This window comes from Oncorhynchus mykiss, chromosome 22 (genome assembly GCF_013265735.2).
Source record: "Oncorhynchus mykiss isolate Arlee chromosome 22, USDA_OmykA_1.1, whole genome shotgun sequence".
Classification (NCBI taxonomy): domain Eukaryota; kingdom Metazoa; phylum Chordata; class Actinopteri; order Salmoniformes; family Salmonidae; genus Oncorhynchus; species Oncorhynchus mykiss.
The window spans coordinates 19,297,663-19,313,808 of record NC_048586.1 but is presented as its reverse complement, the minus strand read 5'-3'; the positions used below and the strand labels follow the sequence as shown (position 1 = coordinate 19,313,808).

General features: G+C 45.7%; 3 protein-coding genes across 4 annotated transcripts; 1 reads left to right on the top strand and 2 right to left on the bottom strand.

Moving 5' to 3' along the window:
• The first annotated feature begins 80 nt into the window (after positions 1-80).
• Positions 81-2,520, top strand: zgc:136439 (uncharacterized protein LOC678627 homolog). 2 transcript variants are annotated; one of them, XM_021579217.2, is made up of 9 exons: positions 81-212; positions 306-595; positions 806-895; positions 1,005-1,084; positions 1,164-1,279; positions 1,523-1,620; positions 1,870-1,938; positions 2,000-2,072; positions 2,157-2,520. In XM_021579217.2, the coding sequence occupies exons 2-9, from the start codon at positions 404-406 to the stop codon at positions 2,258-2,260; spliced, it is 822 nt and encodes a 273-aa protein (XP_021434892.2). In that variant the 5' UTR covers positions 81-212; positions 306-403; the 3' UTR covers positions 2,261-2,520. The 2 variants fall into 2 exon arrangements, with proteins under 2 accessions (XP_021434892.2, XP_021434891.2); XM_021579216.2 differs by having other exon boundaries at positions 83-212; positions 2,014-2,072; positions 2,157-2,387.
• asnsd1 (asparagine synthetase domain containing 1) lies at positions 2,308-5,887 on the bottom strand. The gene is made up of 3 exons (XM_036958928.1): positions 4,401-5,887; positions 4,051-4,232; positions 2,308-2,767 (listed from the first exon to the last, which is right to left on the bottom strand). The coding sequence occupies exons 1-3, from the start codon at positions 5,814-5,816 to the stop codon at positions 2,521-2,523; spliced, it is 1,845 nt and encodes a 614-aa protein (XP_036814823.1). The 5' UTR covers positions 5,817-5,887; the 3' UTR covers positions 2,308-2,520.
• On the bottom strand, positions 5,443-11,430 carry LOC110501555 (ASNSD1 upstream open reading frame protein). The gene is made up of 4 exons (XM_021579212.2): positions 11,224-11,430; positions 6,165-6,218; positions 5,991-6,066; positions 5,443-5,900 (listed from the first exon to the last, which is right to left on the bottom strand). The coding sequence occupies exons 1-4, from the start codon at positions 11,299-11,301 to the stop codon at positions 5,869-5,871; spliced, it is 240 nt and encodes a 79-aa protein (XP_021434887.2). The 5' UTR covers positions 11,302-11,430; the 3' UTR covers positions 5,443-5,868.
• Between the last annotated feature and the right edge of the window lie 4,716 nt (positions 11,431-16,146).

The following is a 16,146-nucleotide window of genomic DNA, read 5'->3' as shown; positions in this document are numbered from 1 at the left end:
GAAATCGTAGTAGATAGTCAGAGTGAATTTTCGAACGCACCCCTGATCTCCTCATAAAGTTTTCCAATTTGTGACATATGGGGGCGCTGTTCAATTACTTTTGAAGGCGTTGCTTTGTTGAGACTTTGTACTGTAACCTACAGCGCACTGTCGGTTTTCCCCCCAAAATAGATTTTTTACGTCGTGGAAGAATGAGATTCTGATTGACACAGGTTCGTGTATTCACTATTGCACACAGATGTGAAGTCGTATGTTATCATTGCTGCTTTGATACGTATACTTGACCTATAACTCACTGCTTTTAGGTAACTGTTTACAGCAACATTTGAACTAGCGTCTTATTTAGCCACATAGCTAAATAAGTGACTGACGCTAAGCAGCCCACTCTGGCACGGTTGTTTAAATGAAAGCGGTTATTCTCGCTGCGGGATATGGAACAAGGTTGCAGAGAGATGTTGATAACGACACAAGCGGAAGATTCAAACATCTGGCTGGCATTGCCAAGCCACTGCTTCCTGTGGGGCACTGTGCCTTGATATCTCACTGGGTCCAAGCTTTGAATACCACTGGATGCGTGGACACCGTCTTTGTCATTGTAAGTATCAAAGTACATTAGAGGTAGTATTTTATGTGAATTATTTTACTCCACCTACCTGGCCAACAGTTTCAGCATTCATCAGTTCATTGGAACGTAAAACCCAATAAATATTTTAAGAATTTCGAAATACCTAAATTCATGTTTAAAGGACTGAGATTATGATATGTGGTGATAATGTCAACGATGACTATCTTTTTACCTTAACAGACCAATGCCCTTCACCACAAAGCATTTGAGGAGTGGGCCCTGGACTTCCCTAATGTCAAAGTCCTAAGTGATGGAACAAAGAGCAATGAGGTTCGTCAGCTTGCATGATATCCCCTGGGATAGTGTTGTCTCATGTTGATCCATGTGCATTGCCCAGGTCAAATATGAATTATACATTTGACCATTTGTATTCCACAAGGACCGTCTTGGTGCCGTCGCCTGTCTTCAGATAACAGTCAAGCACTTCAAGATCGAAGACCATGTAATAGTTATCGGAGGGTAAGTTTGAAAAAGCCTTCACTTGACTCAATGTAGAAAACATTTACTGACTCATGCTGACAGGCTCTTCTCCACACAGAGACACTTTGTTCAAGGAAGAGTTCAGTCTCATTAAAGTTAAAGATAAGTTTTCTGACCTGCAAGCAATGTGTGAAGACAGCAGTCTGGTTCTTTCCTACCAATGTAAAGATGAGGGTGAGTGTGAAGTCAGATTAGGTGCTTTTGAAGTTGTCATGCCAGCTGTAGCCCCAAAGAACTCAATCTATTTTGTATCTCTATCCTGTTTTTTACACTAAAACCTTTCAAATGCTGCACAAATCACACGAATTGTTTGAAGCACATCCAGCTGGATAACATTTGTGAGAGATTATCATTACATATTACATAGTATACCAAACACCTTCCTAATGAGTTGTATTTCTGTATTTGCTCCCATAGAGACACAGAAGTATGGTATTTTGGAAGTCGATGAACACCTTCGGGTGCTCTGTATGAAGGAGAAACCTCTTCCCTCGGAGACAAAATCAAGGAGAGCAGTATGTGCAGACTAACACTTTTCTGTCCCTCCCTACAATATATATACAACCTCAAGACTTTAACTTTGGAATGTTTATAATTGCAACATTGAACACAGCATATAAACCTTTGGTTTATGTTAAGGGCTCAAACTAGGAGCAAGTAATCTATTTGCTGATAAGCTCAAGAAGCATTCACGACTTGCTACTAAACCTTCCAGTTTCTACATATTCGCCTATCGATAGTGTATGCCTTTTTTTTTTTTTCAGTGTCCATGTTTCTACTTGTTTTCCAAGAAAATCCTTCATCTATTGGATGCCTTTCTTGATGAAAATAAGGTAAACAGTAATTTCCTTAATTGGTGCTGTTAATCCATCACTTGATATTAAACTAAAGCAGCTCTTTTGTCAAAGGAAGCACCAATCGAAGAAAAGGACGCGCCTGGAAACTTTTTGTCATGGCTCATTTCAAGGTACTATTTCAAAATTGAGGATCAACATTCATGGCTGCAAAAACAATACATTCTCTCAGTACACTTTCCCTTTTCCCACCACAGAAAGCCTGTGTATATTCATCAGATTTCTGGCCGTTTTGATGTGGGAAACCTGCCCTCCTATGTTGAATGTGACCGGTACTTCAGAGAAAATCTTCAAGATGTGAAGTCTTATATGACGTAGTGTGCACAGAGCCATGTTTGAGATTGGCAATGTGAAGAAAATTGTAACTTTATTTGTGCCTTAAATATTAAACATATTTTGAAAATATTCAAATTATATTACAATCAAAATGTGTATTTGTATATTTATTGGAAATTAACACGTCTGTTCATATTGTAGTTCACTGTGACCCTAATTAAGAGGATGACTTAGTTGCTTTATGTCAAGTGTAAAAAAAATGTTTTGATTAAATGTTATGCTGATCTAAGGTGTAAGGAGTCTCTTGCACTTGTCTGAGGCCTTCTCTTGGCTGTTTTCCATCTTTGCAATGCGGGAACCAAACTGCATGGCTCTCTTAGGCAGTAGAGCAGATGCCCCCAGACCCAGTTTCTTGGCAGCCAGCCTCAGCAGCAGTTTCTCCCCTACACCTTGAGGCAGGGACAGATCTGCCTTATCAGACACTGGCAGGGCATTCAGGAAACACACCACATCCTCGTCCAAATAGGGAAACCTATACAAGGCCAACAAAAACATCCAGCATATCACCATTAATTCAAATACATAAAAGTATGTGGACACCCCTTTCAAATGAGTGGATTCGGCTATTTAAGCCACATCCGTTGCATTAAATCGAGCACGCGGCCATGCAATCTCCATAGACAAATATTGGCAGTATAATGGCCTTACTGAAGAGCTCAGTGACTTTCAATGTGGCACCGTCATAAGATGCCACTTTTCCAACAAAGCAGTTGGTCAAATTTCTGTCCTGCTAGAGCTGCCCCGTTAAACTAAGTGCCGTTATTGTGAAGGGGATAAGTCTAGGAGCAACAACGGCTCAACCGCAAAGTGGTAGGCCACACAAGCTCACGGAACGGGACCGGCGTGTGCTTTTGCGCATAAAAATCATGTCCTCGGTTGCAACACTCACTACCGAGTTCCAAGCAGTCTCTGATAGCACCTTCAGCACAAGAACGGTTTGTCTGGAGCTTCATGAAATGGGTTTCCACGGGCAAGCAGCCGCACACAAGCCTAACATCACCATGCGCAATGTCAAGCATCAGCTGGAGTGGTGTAAAACTCGTCGCCATTGGAATCTGGAGCAGTGGAAACGTGTTCTCTGGCATGATGAATCACGCTTCACCATCTGGCAGTCCAACGGACGAACCTGGGTTTGGCGGATGCCAAGAGAATGCTACCTTCCAAATGCAGTGCCAACTGTAAGGTTTGTTGAAGGATGAATAATGGTCTGGGGCTGTTTTTCATGGTTCAGGCTAGGCCCCTTAGTTCCAGTGAATGGAAATCTTAATGCAACCGCATACAGTTACATTCTAGACGATTCTGTGCTTCCAACTTTGTGGAACAGTTTGGGGAAGGCCCTTTGCTGTTTTGACATGCATAAAGCGAGATCCATACAGAAATGGTTTGTTGAGATCATGTGGAAGAACTTGACTGGCCTGCACAGAGCCCTGACCTCAACCCCAGCGAACACCTTTGGGATGAATTGGAATGCCGACTGCGAGCCAGGCCTAATCGCCCAACATCAGTGCCCGACCTTACTAATGTTCTTGTGGCTGAATGGAAGCAAGACCCCATAGCAATTTTCCAACATCTAGTGGAAAACCTCCCCAGAAGAGTGGAGGCTGTTATAGCAGCAAAGGGGGGGGGGGGACCAACTCCATATTAATGCCCATGATTTTGGAATGAGATGTTTGACGAGCAGGTGTCCACATACTTTGTCATGTAGTGTATTTTTGGTACTGGAAAATCTGATTGCTTCTAATGACCGAGACTTGCCTAGCCTCCTTCCCGTGGTCCCCTATGACTCTGTCATCTCGACCCAGATTCCTTGTGGAGATTCTGCCTAGCTCCATGGCCAGCTCTTGGACCAGACCCTCTTGCCCAGAGGTCTTGAAGCGGACTCGGTGTCTGGAGTACCCTGCCAGCTGCTCATCCGCTCCAATACCGGTCAAAATCACCTGCCATCACAGAGCAGTGGAACAGACAATTTACTTGAAGGGTTGTTAATTGGGTCTGATTTATTTTAAACAAATTTAAAAAAGGAGTTAGAATATGAAACAGACTTTATTCACAACTTGTAAATGGAATGTTCCTTATTATTTTACCCATTTGATACTCTACTGTACCTTGGCAGATGATGTGAACCCCCTCTCTTCGTTGCTTTCTATGAGGAAGCCGGTTCCTCTTGCCGCAAACCACACAGCACATCCAATGCTGTCATCCAGCACGGTATCCAATGGGTGCACCAGGTGACAGATGTGCTCCTGGCGCATTTTCTGCAGCTCTTCCCGAGAAATGTTGATTTCAACAAAATTCCATCTTCTCTCTGGGTTCAAGTCCTGAAGCTCTTGCAGACCTGCTCTACCAGTGATCCTGTCTGGAACGCCGAAGGGGTTGTACACATTGGAATCAGGAATGTCAGTTTTAGAATCCATTGGCTTTGTTTTGTGCTTTTTGCTTTTTTTGGTAGACTCCTTCACAATTTTTGGTTCCTGCAGTTTGAATGCCACATTCAGAAGATCGATTGGTTGGTGGGTTGGGATGTGGCGGTCGGCCAGGGCAGCCAGAACCATGGAATCAATCCCTCCTGAGAAAAGAATTGCAATTGCTGCCTGGTCATTGGTCAGTGGTGATGTCACCTGTGTATCAAAGGGAAGACATTGCACACGCCTCCGTACGGCCTCACTAAGAACATCAATGAGACGATTTACCACAGGCTCTCTCACACCAGACTTTAGCAACACCTCCAGGTCTTCAACTGAGGACTGTAAGCTTGGATCATGTTCTATCTCCAACAACTGAGGGATTGACATGTTCAGTGGGCAAACTGGAGACGTGAGGGAGAGACATGAATTGTTCATCATTGCTGAGGTGTAACTTGGTAGACCCTCCCACTTAGATTCATGACTAACAGACGATAGATTATCGCCTGCGTGAACCCATGGATAAACCTCAAAGGTCAAACAGCCAGACTCTGCAAACGCCCTCAGATCAATCCTGTAAACACCAACTGCTGGAACCTCTTGCCACTGTGGTGGTCGGTCAGAGCCAGGGAGACAGGCAGCCACAGACGTCAGAGTCAAAGACTTCTCCTCAGCATCATATTGCCAAAGCAGGCTTCGCCGGCCAAAGAAGTCTCTCCCAAACCAAAGATAGTGTCCAGCCTGTTGGTAATAAGTGAAAGCCCAGGGTCCTCGGACATTGCCCAGGACAGACAGGATCTCTGTAGGGCTGTGGCAGGCTGCGAGGTGGTGGGAAAGAACATCAGTGTCATTCTCTTCTGGTCTCAATAACAGTCCTCCAAAAACCTCTCCATTCCACATCAATACATTGCTGTTACGGTCTTGTGCTGGCTGAGGGGCAGGGCAACCTCTCATGTGAAGTACGTGAGCAGAGAACAGACACTGGTAGTGGGGATTTGAAGCTGTTTTGGTGATGTTGCAACTGGAGTTAGGCCCTCTTTTCCTTAGGTTTTCATGCACATGCTTCTCCAGCACAAGCTGGGAGGGGGACAAGCTCAGTACACAGCAAATACCACACATATTTATAGCTAGTAAGGCCTTATTTGTAGTTCCGTCGAAGATTGAGTAGATTCTACATATCCTTCTTCATGTTGTCGAGTTCCTCTGAGGGAAGAGAAGTTCACATGTAGTGTATCTCACAAAAAGAATGGTTAAGAGAGAACAAAACTTTAACACAAAAATGGTAATTCTTACTTTTGCATGAAGCAAGAGTCTGCCCTCTGTCTGCCAAGAAGAATATGTTACTGTTGGGCTGTTGAACATAGACCCTCTGAAAGGAATATACATCAAGATTAGCATTACCTTCACAGGAACATCACACCTTAAAGAAATTAAACTAGATTTTACATTTTATTAACCACTTCTTACCCGGTTTTTCTTCAGATTGGAGAGCTCATCAAACACAATTTTCTGTTCCTTGATCTGCAGAAACATGACTTTCAGTGAAAAAAACCCCCAGATAATATAGACATGAGTTCAGTTCAGAGAACTTTCATGAAAAGGTGGCACAACCAAAGAGAGACGGCTATTAGCCTAAAGATTGACTTTACTCTCCCAATTTCCCTGTAAGGTCAATGGCAGGTCAACCAGAATCTGGGTACAGCAGACGGTCTCCTTTAAGCCCCGGAAGCAGCCATTCACCAGCTTTTCAAGCTTAATACATGTCAAAATACGTTCTGTACTTACCAAAGAAGGGAGTTTCACTGAGCAACTACCGTCATTACAGGTATGTACAAAAAAGGTCTACATAAAAAGTTACATGCAACCGAAAAAAATGTAGTCTGGAAAGAATCCGGTTGTTTTTTGAAGTATTGTTTTTGAGGAAGTGCGCATGCGCCTGTTCTGCAACCCTGCAATATTAGTAAATATAATTCAAATACACTAAATAAAGCATATCTAGAAATATACAATCACTAAAAACATACCCTATATTGTGTACTTAATCTTCTTACATATTATTGCATTCCGTGTAGTGCAGGTGAAACAGATTGATATGACGTTCATAGCATGTGTTGTAGTACGAGACCGATATAGGTCTCAAGTCCAGTCTCGAGACCACAGAGTGTCTCGGTCTTGTGTTGGATACATTTGTACTCAGTCTTGAAAGTGAGGACTAATTTCTTCCTGAGACCAGCGGGTAAAAAAAACAACTCAGAATTAGCTTCCATTTTGTCAGAGCATAAAACCGCGTCTGCAGGCCAAATATACACACTACTTTCTTGAAACAATATCTTAACAGCCTTTATATCTATTATAGACATGTTTGCGCAGTGGCGAACCTATAGGGCTTCAGTGTGTGACAGGTTTTTGATTCTGAAAGGACAGCATCCCTAATACCAGTGCACTCATGTTTTCATTGAGACGGCTATTATGCTCACTTCTTAATCCCCACTGATGCGTATCAAAGTAGTGTAGTGGAGGAATATGATTTATCTGTAGTACAATAGAGAAATCATGCACAAAGTAGCCTACACAATCGCGAAGCATGTGAAATATATTCAACTGTGCGCCACACACAGCCTAGTTTCCACAGAATATCGTCTGCAGGCAGCAAGAATATGCACTTCTCAACTGGTTTTGGCATGGAGCAACTCACAGAAGAATGACATCGGTAGCCGGGAGGTTAGGAAATACGTTTCAATTTATGACATCTACCAGTAAACCAGGTATTGAAAAAGTTTAGTCTGAAGTGTTGGTTAGTAGGCTATTTGTAATGTACAATTGTCGTGCTGTTTGCGTCAGGGGCGTAAACATGGATCAGCAACGTGTTCTATGTATTTATGATTAATATTCCCTTTTGTCAATAACAGCTGTTACATATCATGGCAACATGCTTGACTGAAAATCTTTGAAAACACATACATACATACATACATACATACATACATACATACATACATACATACATAGCTGAAGTCGAAGGTTTACATACACCTAAAAATTCCCCGTCTTAGGTCAGTTAGGATCACCACTTTATTTTAAGAAGGTGAAATGTCAGAATAATAGTAGAGAGAATGATTATTTCAGCTTTTATTTCTTTCATCACGTTCCCAGTGGGTCAGAAGTTTACATACACTCAACTAGTATTTGGTAGCATTGCCTTTGAATTGTTTAACTTGGGTCAAACATTTCGAGTGGCCTTCCACAAGCTTCCCACAATAAGTTGACAGAATTTTGGCCCATTCCTCCTGACAGAGCTGGTGTAACTGAGTCTGGTTTGTAGGCCTCCTTGCTCGCACACGCTTTTTAAGTTCTGCCCACAATTTTTCTATGGGATTGAGGTCAGGGCTTTGTGATGGCCACTCCAATACCTTGACATTGTTGTCCTTAAGCCATTTTGACACAACTTTGGAAGTATGCTTGGGGTCATTGTCCATTTGGAAGACCCATTTGCGACCAAGCTTTAATTTCCTGAGTGATGTCTGGAGATGTTGCTTCAATATATCCACATAATTTCCCTTACTCATGATGCAATCTATTTTGTGAAGTGCATCAGTCCCTCCTGCAGCAGAGCACCCCCACAACATGATGCTGCCACCCCCATGCTTCACGGTCGGGATGGTGTTCTTCGGCTTGCAAGCCCCCCCCCCCTTTTTTTCCTCCACACATAATGGTCATTATGGCCTAACAGTTCTATTTTTGTTTCATCAGACCAGAGGACATTTCTCCAAAAAGTAGATCTATGTCCCCATGTGCAGTTGCAAACCGTAGTCTGGCTTTTTTATGGCGGTTTTGGAGCAGTGGCTTCTTCCTTGCTGAGTGGCCTTCCAGGTTATGTCGATGTAGGACTTGTTTTATTGTGGCTATAGATACTTTTGTACCTGTTTCCTCTAGCATCTTCACAAGGTCCTTTGCTGTTGTCTGGGATTGATTTGCACTTTTCGCTCCAAAGTACATTCATCTCTAGGAGACAGAACGCGTCTCCTTCCTGAGCGGTATGACAGCTGTGTGGTCCCATGGTGTTTATACTTGCGTACTATTGTTTGTTCATCTGTACAAACAATAGTACGCGTGGTACCTTTAGGTCTTTGGAAATTGCTCCCAAGGATGAACCAGACTTGTTGAAGTCCACATTTTTTGGGCTGATTTCTTTTGATTTTCCCATGATGTCAAGCAAAGAGGCACGGAGTTTGAAGGTAGGCCTTGAAATACATCCACAGGTACACCTCCAATTGACTCAAATGATGTCAATTAGCCTATCAGAAGCTCTAAATCCATGACATTTTCTGGAATTTTCCAAACCATTTAAAGGCAGTCAATTTAGTGTATGTAAACTTCTGACCCACTGGAATTGTGATTCAGTGAATTATAAGTGAAATAATCTGTCTGTAAACAATTGTTGGGAAAATTACTTGTCATGCAAAGTAGATGTCCTAACCGACTTGCCAAAACTATAGTTTGTTAACAAGAAATTTGTGGAGTGGTTGAAAAACGAGCTTTAATGACTCCAACTAAGTGTATGTAAACTTCCGATTTTAACTGTATAAACATCCCCTTTTCAGGACCCTGTCTTTAAAAGATAACTCGTAAAAATGCAAACAACTTCACAGATCTGCATTGTAAGGGTTTAAACACTGTTTCCCATGCTTGTTCAATGAACCATAAACAATTAATGAACATGCACCTGTGAAACGGTAGTTAAGACACTAACAGCTTACAGACAGTAGGCAATTAAAGTCACAGTTATGAAAACGTAGGACACTAAAGAGGCCTTTCTATTGACTCTGAAAAACACCAAAAGAAAGATGCCCAGGGTCCATGCGCATCTGCGTGAACGTGCCTTAGGCATGCTGCAAGGAGGCATGAGTACTGCAGCTGTGGCCATACTGTGAGACGCCTAAGACAGCGCTACAGGGAGACAGAATGGACAGCTGATCGGTACAGCCGAACATCACACCTGCGGGACAGGTACAGGATGGCAACAACAACTGCCCGAGTTACAACAGGAACACACAATCCCTCCATCAGTGCTCAAACTGTCCGCAATAGGCTGAGAGAGGCTGGACTGAGGGCTTGTAAGCCTGTTGTAAGGCAGGTCCTCACCAGACATCACCTTCAACAACGTGGCCTATGGACACAAACCCACCGTCGCTCGACCGGACAGGACTGGCAAAAAGTGAACTTCACTGACGAGTCGCGGTTTTGTCTCACCAGGGGTGGTCAGATTCGCATGTATCGTCGAAGGAATGAGCGTTACACCGAGGCCTGTACTCTGTTTTCAATTTGGAGGTGGAGTGTCCGTCATAGTCTGGGGCTGTGTGTCACAGCATCATCGGACTGAGGTTGTTGTCATTGCAGGCAATCTCAACGCTGTACATTACAGGGAAGACATCCTCCTTCCTCATGTGGTACCCTTCCTGACATGACCATGCCACCAGCCATACTGCTTGTTCTGTATGTGATTTCCTGCAAGACAGGAATGTCAGTGTTCTGCCCTGGCCAACGAAGAGTCCAGATCTCAATCCCATTGAGCACCTCTGGGACCTGTTGGATTGGAGGTTGAGGGCTAGGGCCATTCCACCCAGAAATGTCCGGGAACTTGCAGGTGCGTTGGTGGAAGTGGTGTAACAGCCTTATTAGTTTTGAGCTGGATTATGATCTGTAAACGAAATTAACACTTTCTGAATATTTGTTTTTGGTGTCTTTTGAGGAAGTGAAGTGGGCAATATGGAATATATTGGCGGAAGGGAGAATTAGTGAGTGACTTCATGGATGTATAAACGGAGCGCATCCCTAAATGACATGGACAGGGAATAAGCAGGTAAATGTAGAGCGTGTCAATGTCAACAACAAAAAACGGTTCAGAGAAATAACATTACTTAGGATAAAATTAGATAACGTTACATATGTTAGCAGGACGGGGCTAGCAAGTTGTTTTTAAAACATTGGACCAACTTGAGCACTGATATCTTAATTTTCTAGATAGCAAATCCAACCAAACACGCCTTAACAATAATTTAACAACACAAGTACTTCGACCGATTTCTCTGTAAAACAACGTTAGATCCAGTCTATGACATTAGCCAGAAGGCTCTGCTGCTAGCAATCAGTCAAGTCTATGGAAGAGGTAGCTAGCTAGCATCAGCTTTGTAGTGGTTATAACTACTATGTTGAAACACTCGTTTTAAAATGTCCTTACATTTCTCACAAGCACAGTATTGTAGATTTTAAATTATGCGAATATAATTTAGTAATTCTAACGAATTTAAACCATATTTAACGAGATATCCTCCCTGTTGGTTAATGCCTGACGCACCGGAAACGGCTCCCCCAGTAAGAGGGCTTGGAAAGTTCGAGCGTGTAACATGTATTGAGGCAATTGAGAGTTTATATGTACTATTTGGCTGCCAGAAACTCCGATTCTGACTAATTTAGCTGCCTATCTGTTCATTTCCCACACCAACAATCTGGATTTATCTAACGTTACCTTTTTGTTTAATTCCTCCTTCAGCGTAGACTCTTCCTCATCAATGTTTTCGTTCTCTCGCTGGTTCTTTGCAGACATTTTGATAAGGTAACACACAGCGAAGATAATATCTTATTTATTACCTAGCTAGCACTAGCAGACGAAAAACATTGTACAAGCAAGAGAAGTCAACGAGGTCTGAGTACTTTTATATATCATGGCGGTCCGCAAACAACCATTTAAGGTGCATGCCGCCCCCTACTGTGTTGGAGTGTGCGAGCAATCATGTTCTGCCTAATTCTGTACTACTACGAAAATAAAATGTAAAAAACAAATATAACTTCAACCCGTGCGGTTGATGTCTTCGATGATCTGTTTTGCCTTTCTTTGACATCAGTTGCTGTAGGTGTCCTGGAAGGCAGACAGTTTGCCCCTGACAGGATGCTCTCAATTGTGCATCTGTAAAGGTTTCTGAGGATCTTAGGGAACAAGCCAAATATCTTCAGCCCCCTGAGGCTGCCATGAATGGAACGGTATCAAACATATGGAAACCAAGTTTGACTCCGTTCCGTTGGCTCCATTCCAGCCATTACAATGAGCCCGTCCTCCTATAGCTCCTCCCACCAGCCTCCACTGACGCTGAAACAATCCACCCTTAGAATTATTCAGCATGTCAATAACCATTTCGACATTAACATCTGTTACCCCCAATAATTATTTTGCCATATCCACTATGACCTTCAATCTGGCATTTCTGCTTTCCACATGTTGATAACCTTACCAATGAAAGCTATGAAGTTTATTCACTATCAAACTGTCCTCTGACACAGCACATTCATGATCTCAAGATTTCTGAACAGGTCTCGAAAACATGCCAGGACCAGCAGAAGCACCAACCCCAACAGTAGATCCACTTAGTACAGGAGCAGCCATGGAAGCGCCATCAGTTCGCACTGTAGTTCCACCAATGTCTCTTACAGCCTGTGCATATGATACATCATGACTGATTCTATATTTCTGGGCCTTTCTAGCCTCTCTCCACCTGGCATCCACCAAATGCTGCACCATGTCGCCCCCCCCCCCCCCCCCATGTCCCATTTTTTGGCATTTAAAACACCACACTGGGGATGGGAGAAATTCTCTGACAATGAAACTAAAGAATCCTATCTGTATTTTTCCAGGCAAAACCTTCTGAAACCTCAGCAGCTCTGATAAACTTTCACTTATTTGACACTCTTTCCTACTGATCAACCCTTTGGCCTCCATCTTACAGAATCCCCCTGGCGAGGGTGCTGTAGGACTAATTTCCAGCGGGTGTTGTTGTTTTTGTCTGCCTGGAGCTGCAGTGCCTGACTCTCACCCATCCTCACCCTTTCTCCCACTCACTATAGAGATTGATGTCTCCTCCAGCTCATGGCTTCATCCTGATTGGCCAGCCACCCTGACCCATGCCCTCTAAGGAAGTAAATATTGCCCGTACCTGAACAGTATTATTAATCCAGTCTTTGAGTAGACATGTGTGCATGGAATGTTTGACTATAAAGTAAGCCGGCCAGAGGTATGCCTGATCACCGACAATACTGAGAGCCTGTAGGGAGGAGGTCAGAGACCTGGCAGTGTAGTGCCAGGACAACAACCTCTCCCTCAGTGTGAGCAAGACAAAGGAGCTGATCGTGGACTATAGGAAAATGAGGGCCAAACAGGCCCCCATTAACATCGATGGGGCTAAAGTGGAGCGGGTTGAGAGTTAAGTTCCTTGGTGTCCACATCACCAACAAAAACTATTATGGTCCAAACACACCAAGACAGTTGTGAAGAGGGCACGACAACACCTTTTCCCACTCAGGAGACTGAAAAGATTTGGCATGGGTCCCCAGATCCTCAAAAAGTTCTACAGCTGCACCATCGAGAGCATCCTGACCGGTTGCATCACCGCCTGGTATGGCAACTGCTCGGCATCTGACCGCAAGTCGCTACAGGAGGTAGTGCGTACAGCCCAGTACATCACTGGGGCCAAGCTTCCTGACATCGACCCGCTTCACTTCAGCCCTATCGATGTTAATGGTGGCCTGTTCCCCAAGAACACAGTGGCCTCCATCATTCTTAAATGGAAGTTTGGAACCACCAAGACCTATTCCTAGAGCTGGCCGCACGGCCAAACTGTCGGGGGAGAAGGGCCTTGGTCAGGGTCACTGACAGAGCTCCAGAGTTCCTCAGTGGTTCTCTGGTCCGATGAAACCAAGATTGAACCGTTTGGCCTGAATGCCAAGCGTCGTGTCTGGAGGAAACCTGGCACTATCCCTATGGTGATGAATGGTGGTGGCAGCATCATGCTGTGGGGATGTTTTTCAGCGGCAGGGACTAGGAGTCTAGTCAGGATCGAGGCAAAAATGAATGGAGCAAAGTACAGAGAGATCCTTGATGAAAACCTGCTCCAGAGCGCTCTGGACCTCAGACTGGGGGCGAAGGTTCACCTTCCAACAGGACAATGCAGGAGTGGCTTCGGGACAAGTCTCTGAATGTCCTTGAGTGGCCCAGCCAGAGCCTGGACTTGAACCCAATCATTGGATTTGGATTGAGTACATACCGAACATGAGTTGACATAGTGGGCGACGTCCTGAGCCAAGGTGGGCCCCAGTATTTATTGGAGAGGGATTGGATGGTGCAGGTGATACCTGGGTGTCCAGCGGCGAGGGATGTCTGTTACCAAGTCAACAGCCGTTCTCTCACCCCCGTGGGGATGTAGCTGCGCTCTGGAGGGCAGGTAGAAGGAGCGGGTTCCCTCTCCAGAACCTGGTGGATGCCCACATCTATGTCCCAAAACATGAGCCAACGATATGGGAGGATCGATTGCTGGGCTGGAGGACACTCACAGGACCCTCCACCGACGTGGAACCACAGGGTGCGGGAAATAATGTTCTCCAGCATCCTGGCCCCCGGGCAGTGATTGTCACCTTTGACCAGGAGATGGTGGGGTTATTAAGTTGGAGCCACGGGAGACGGAAGGTCACGGGGTAGGCGTGGACCCCAGGTTGGAATGCACCAGACACCTCCTGGCCGCAATAGGGACAGAGTCTCAGCTGTCTAAGGCGACCCCGCTTTGACGTGAAGAAGTGTGTGGCCCCGACCTCCATGATTTCAGGCTCTGCCTCAGGACAGGTGAGTGACGAGGTGGACACCGGAGCTCCCGAAGAAGGTTATCCAGATGGATGGCCATCACGATGAGAGCGTCCAAGGATATTTTGTCCTTTGTCTGACATGCCAACTCCATCTGGACCTCTTTGCGCAGTCCACTACAGAATAGAGTACAGAGCGCCAGCTCCTTCCATCAGCTGGAGGCCGCCACAGTCCAAAAGGAGAGGCGGTACTCCGCAGTGTTCTGGGCATCCTGCTGGAGTTGTGAAAGTCACTCACCTCCCTCTGCCCTCTGGAGGATGGTTGAAGACCACCTGAACGGAGCCATGAACTTCTCATGGGAACCCAGCTCCTCCTCTCCTCTCTCCCAATTATATGTCTATATTGGCCTGGTATGGTTCCCAATCAGAGGCAGCTGTTTATCGTTGTCTCTGATTGGGGATCATATTTAGGTAGCCATTTCCCCATTGTGCATTGTGGGATATTAACTTTGTATAGTTGCCTGTGAGCACTATGTTAGCTTCACGTTTCGTTTTTCTTCTGTTTTGTTTGGTGAGTTTTATTATTTATTAAACGTGGAATTCTACACACCCTGCGCCTTGGTCCAATCATTATGACGATCGTGACAGAAGATCCCACCACAACAGGACCAAGCAGCGTGCTCGGGAGGAGATGGCATCCTGGTCTTTGAAGGAGATCAGGGAGAGAATAGCCTGGACTTGGGAAGAAATAATGGCAGGAGACAATAGCCTGCCATGGAAGCAGGCGGAAGCAGCGAAGGAGGGACAGCGACAAAGTCGGGGAGGAAGGCCACAGAAACCCCAATCGAAAATTTGGGTGGGGGCACATGGAGCAGTGGGCGGAGCCGAAGAGTGAACCAGAGTCAGTCTGGGAGAAGGAGACTTTGGAGGAGAGAGAAAAGGGAGAGTTGTTGAGTTGGTGGAGGATGCACGGATTTGGACTAAAGGAACGTGTTTTCAGTTTGGTGCCACATGAGTCAGCTCCCCGTACTCGTCATGAGAAGTGTGTTAAAGTTGCTGAACAATTGATGCCGGCTATACGCACCAGGTCTCCAATGCACCTTCACAACCCAGTACGTCCTGTGCCTGCTCCTCACACTCTCCTTGGAGTGCATGTCCACAGTCCAGTACGTCCTGTGCCTCCTCCCCGCACTCGCCCTGAGGTGCGTGTCATCAGCCCGGTACCACCAGTGCCGGTCCCATGCATCAGGCCTCCAGTGTGCCTCCACAGTCCAGTACATCCTGTGCCTCCCCACACTCGACCTGAGGTGCGTGTCACCAGCCCGGTGCCACCTGTACTGGTCCTACGCATCAGGCCTCCAGTGCGCCTCCACAGTCCAGTACGTCCTGTGCCTGCTCCTCGCGCTCATCCTGAGGTGTATGTCACCAGCCTGGTACCACCAGTGCCGGCCCCACGCACCAAGCTTCCGGCGACAGTTCCCAGTCCTGAGATGGTCCACAGTCCGGAACCTCCTGCGATGGTCCACGGTCCAGAACCTCCAGCTCCAGGGCAGGAGCCTTCCTCTGCGCCGAGGCCCAGTCCGAGCACGGCGTCCAGTCCCGCTCCATGGCAGGAGCCTTCCTCTGCGCCGATGCCCAGTTCAAGCACGGCGTCCAGTCCAGCTCCATGGCAGGAGCCCTTCTCTGCGCTGATGCCCAGTCCAGGCACGGCGTCCAGTCACGCTCCATGGCAGGAGCCTTCCTCTGCGCCGGTGCCCAGTACGGGCACGGCATTCTACCCGGTACCATACCCGCAAGGGAGTGGGTACTTCGCTCCGCACTGGAGCCG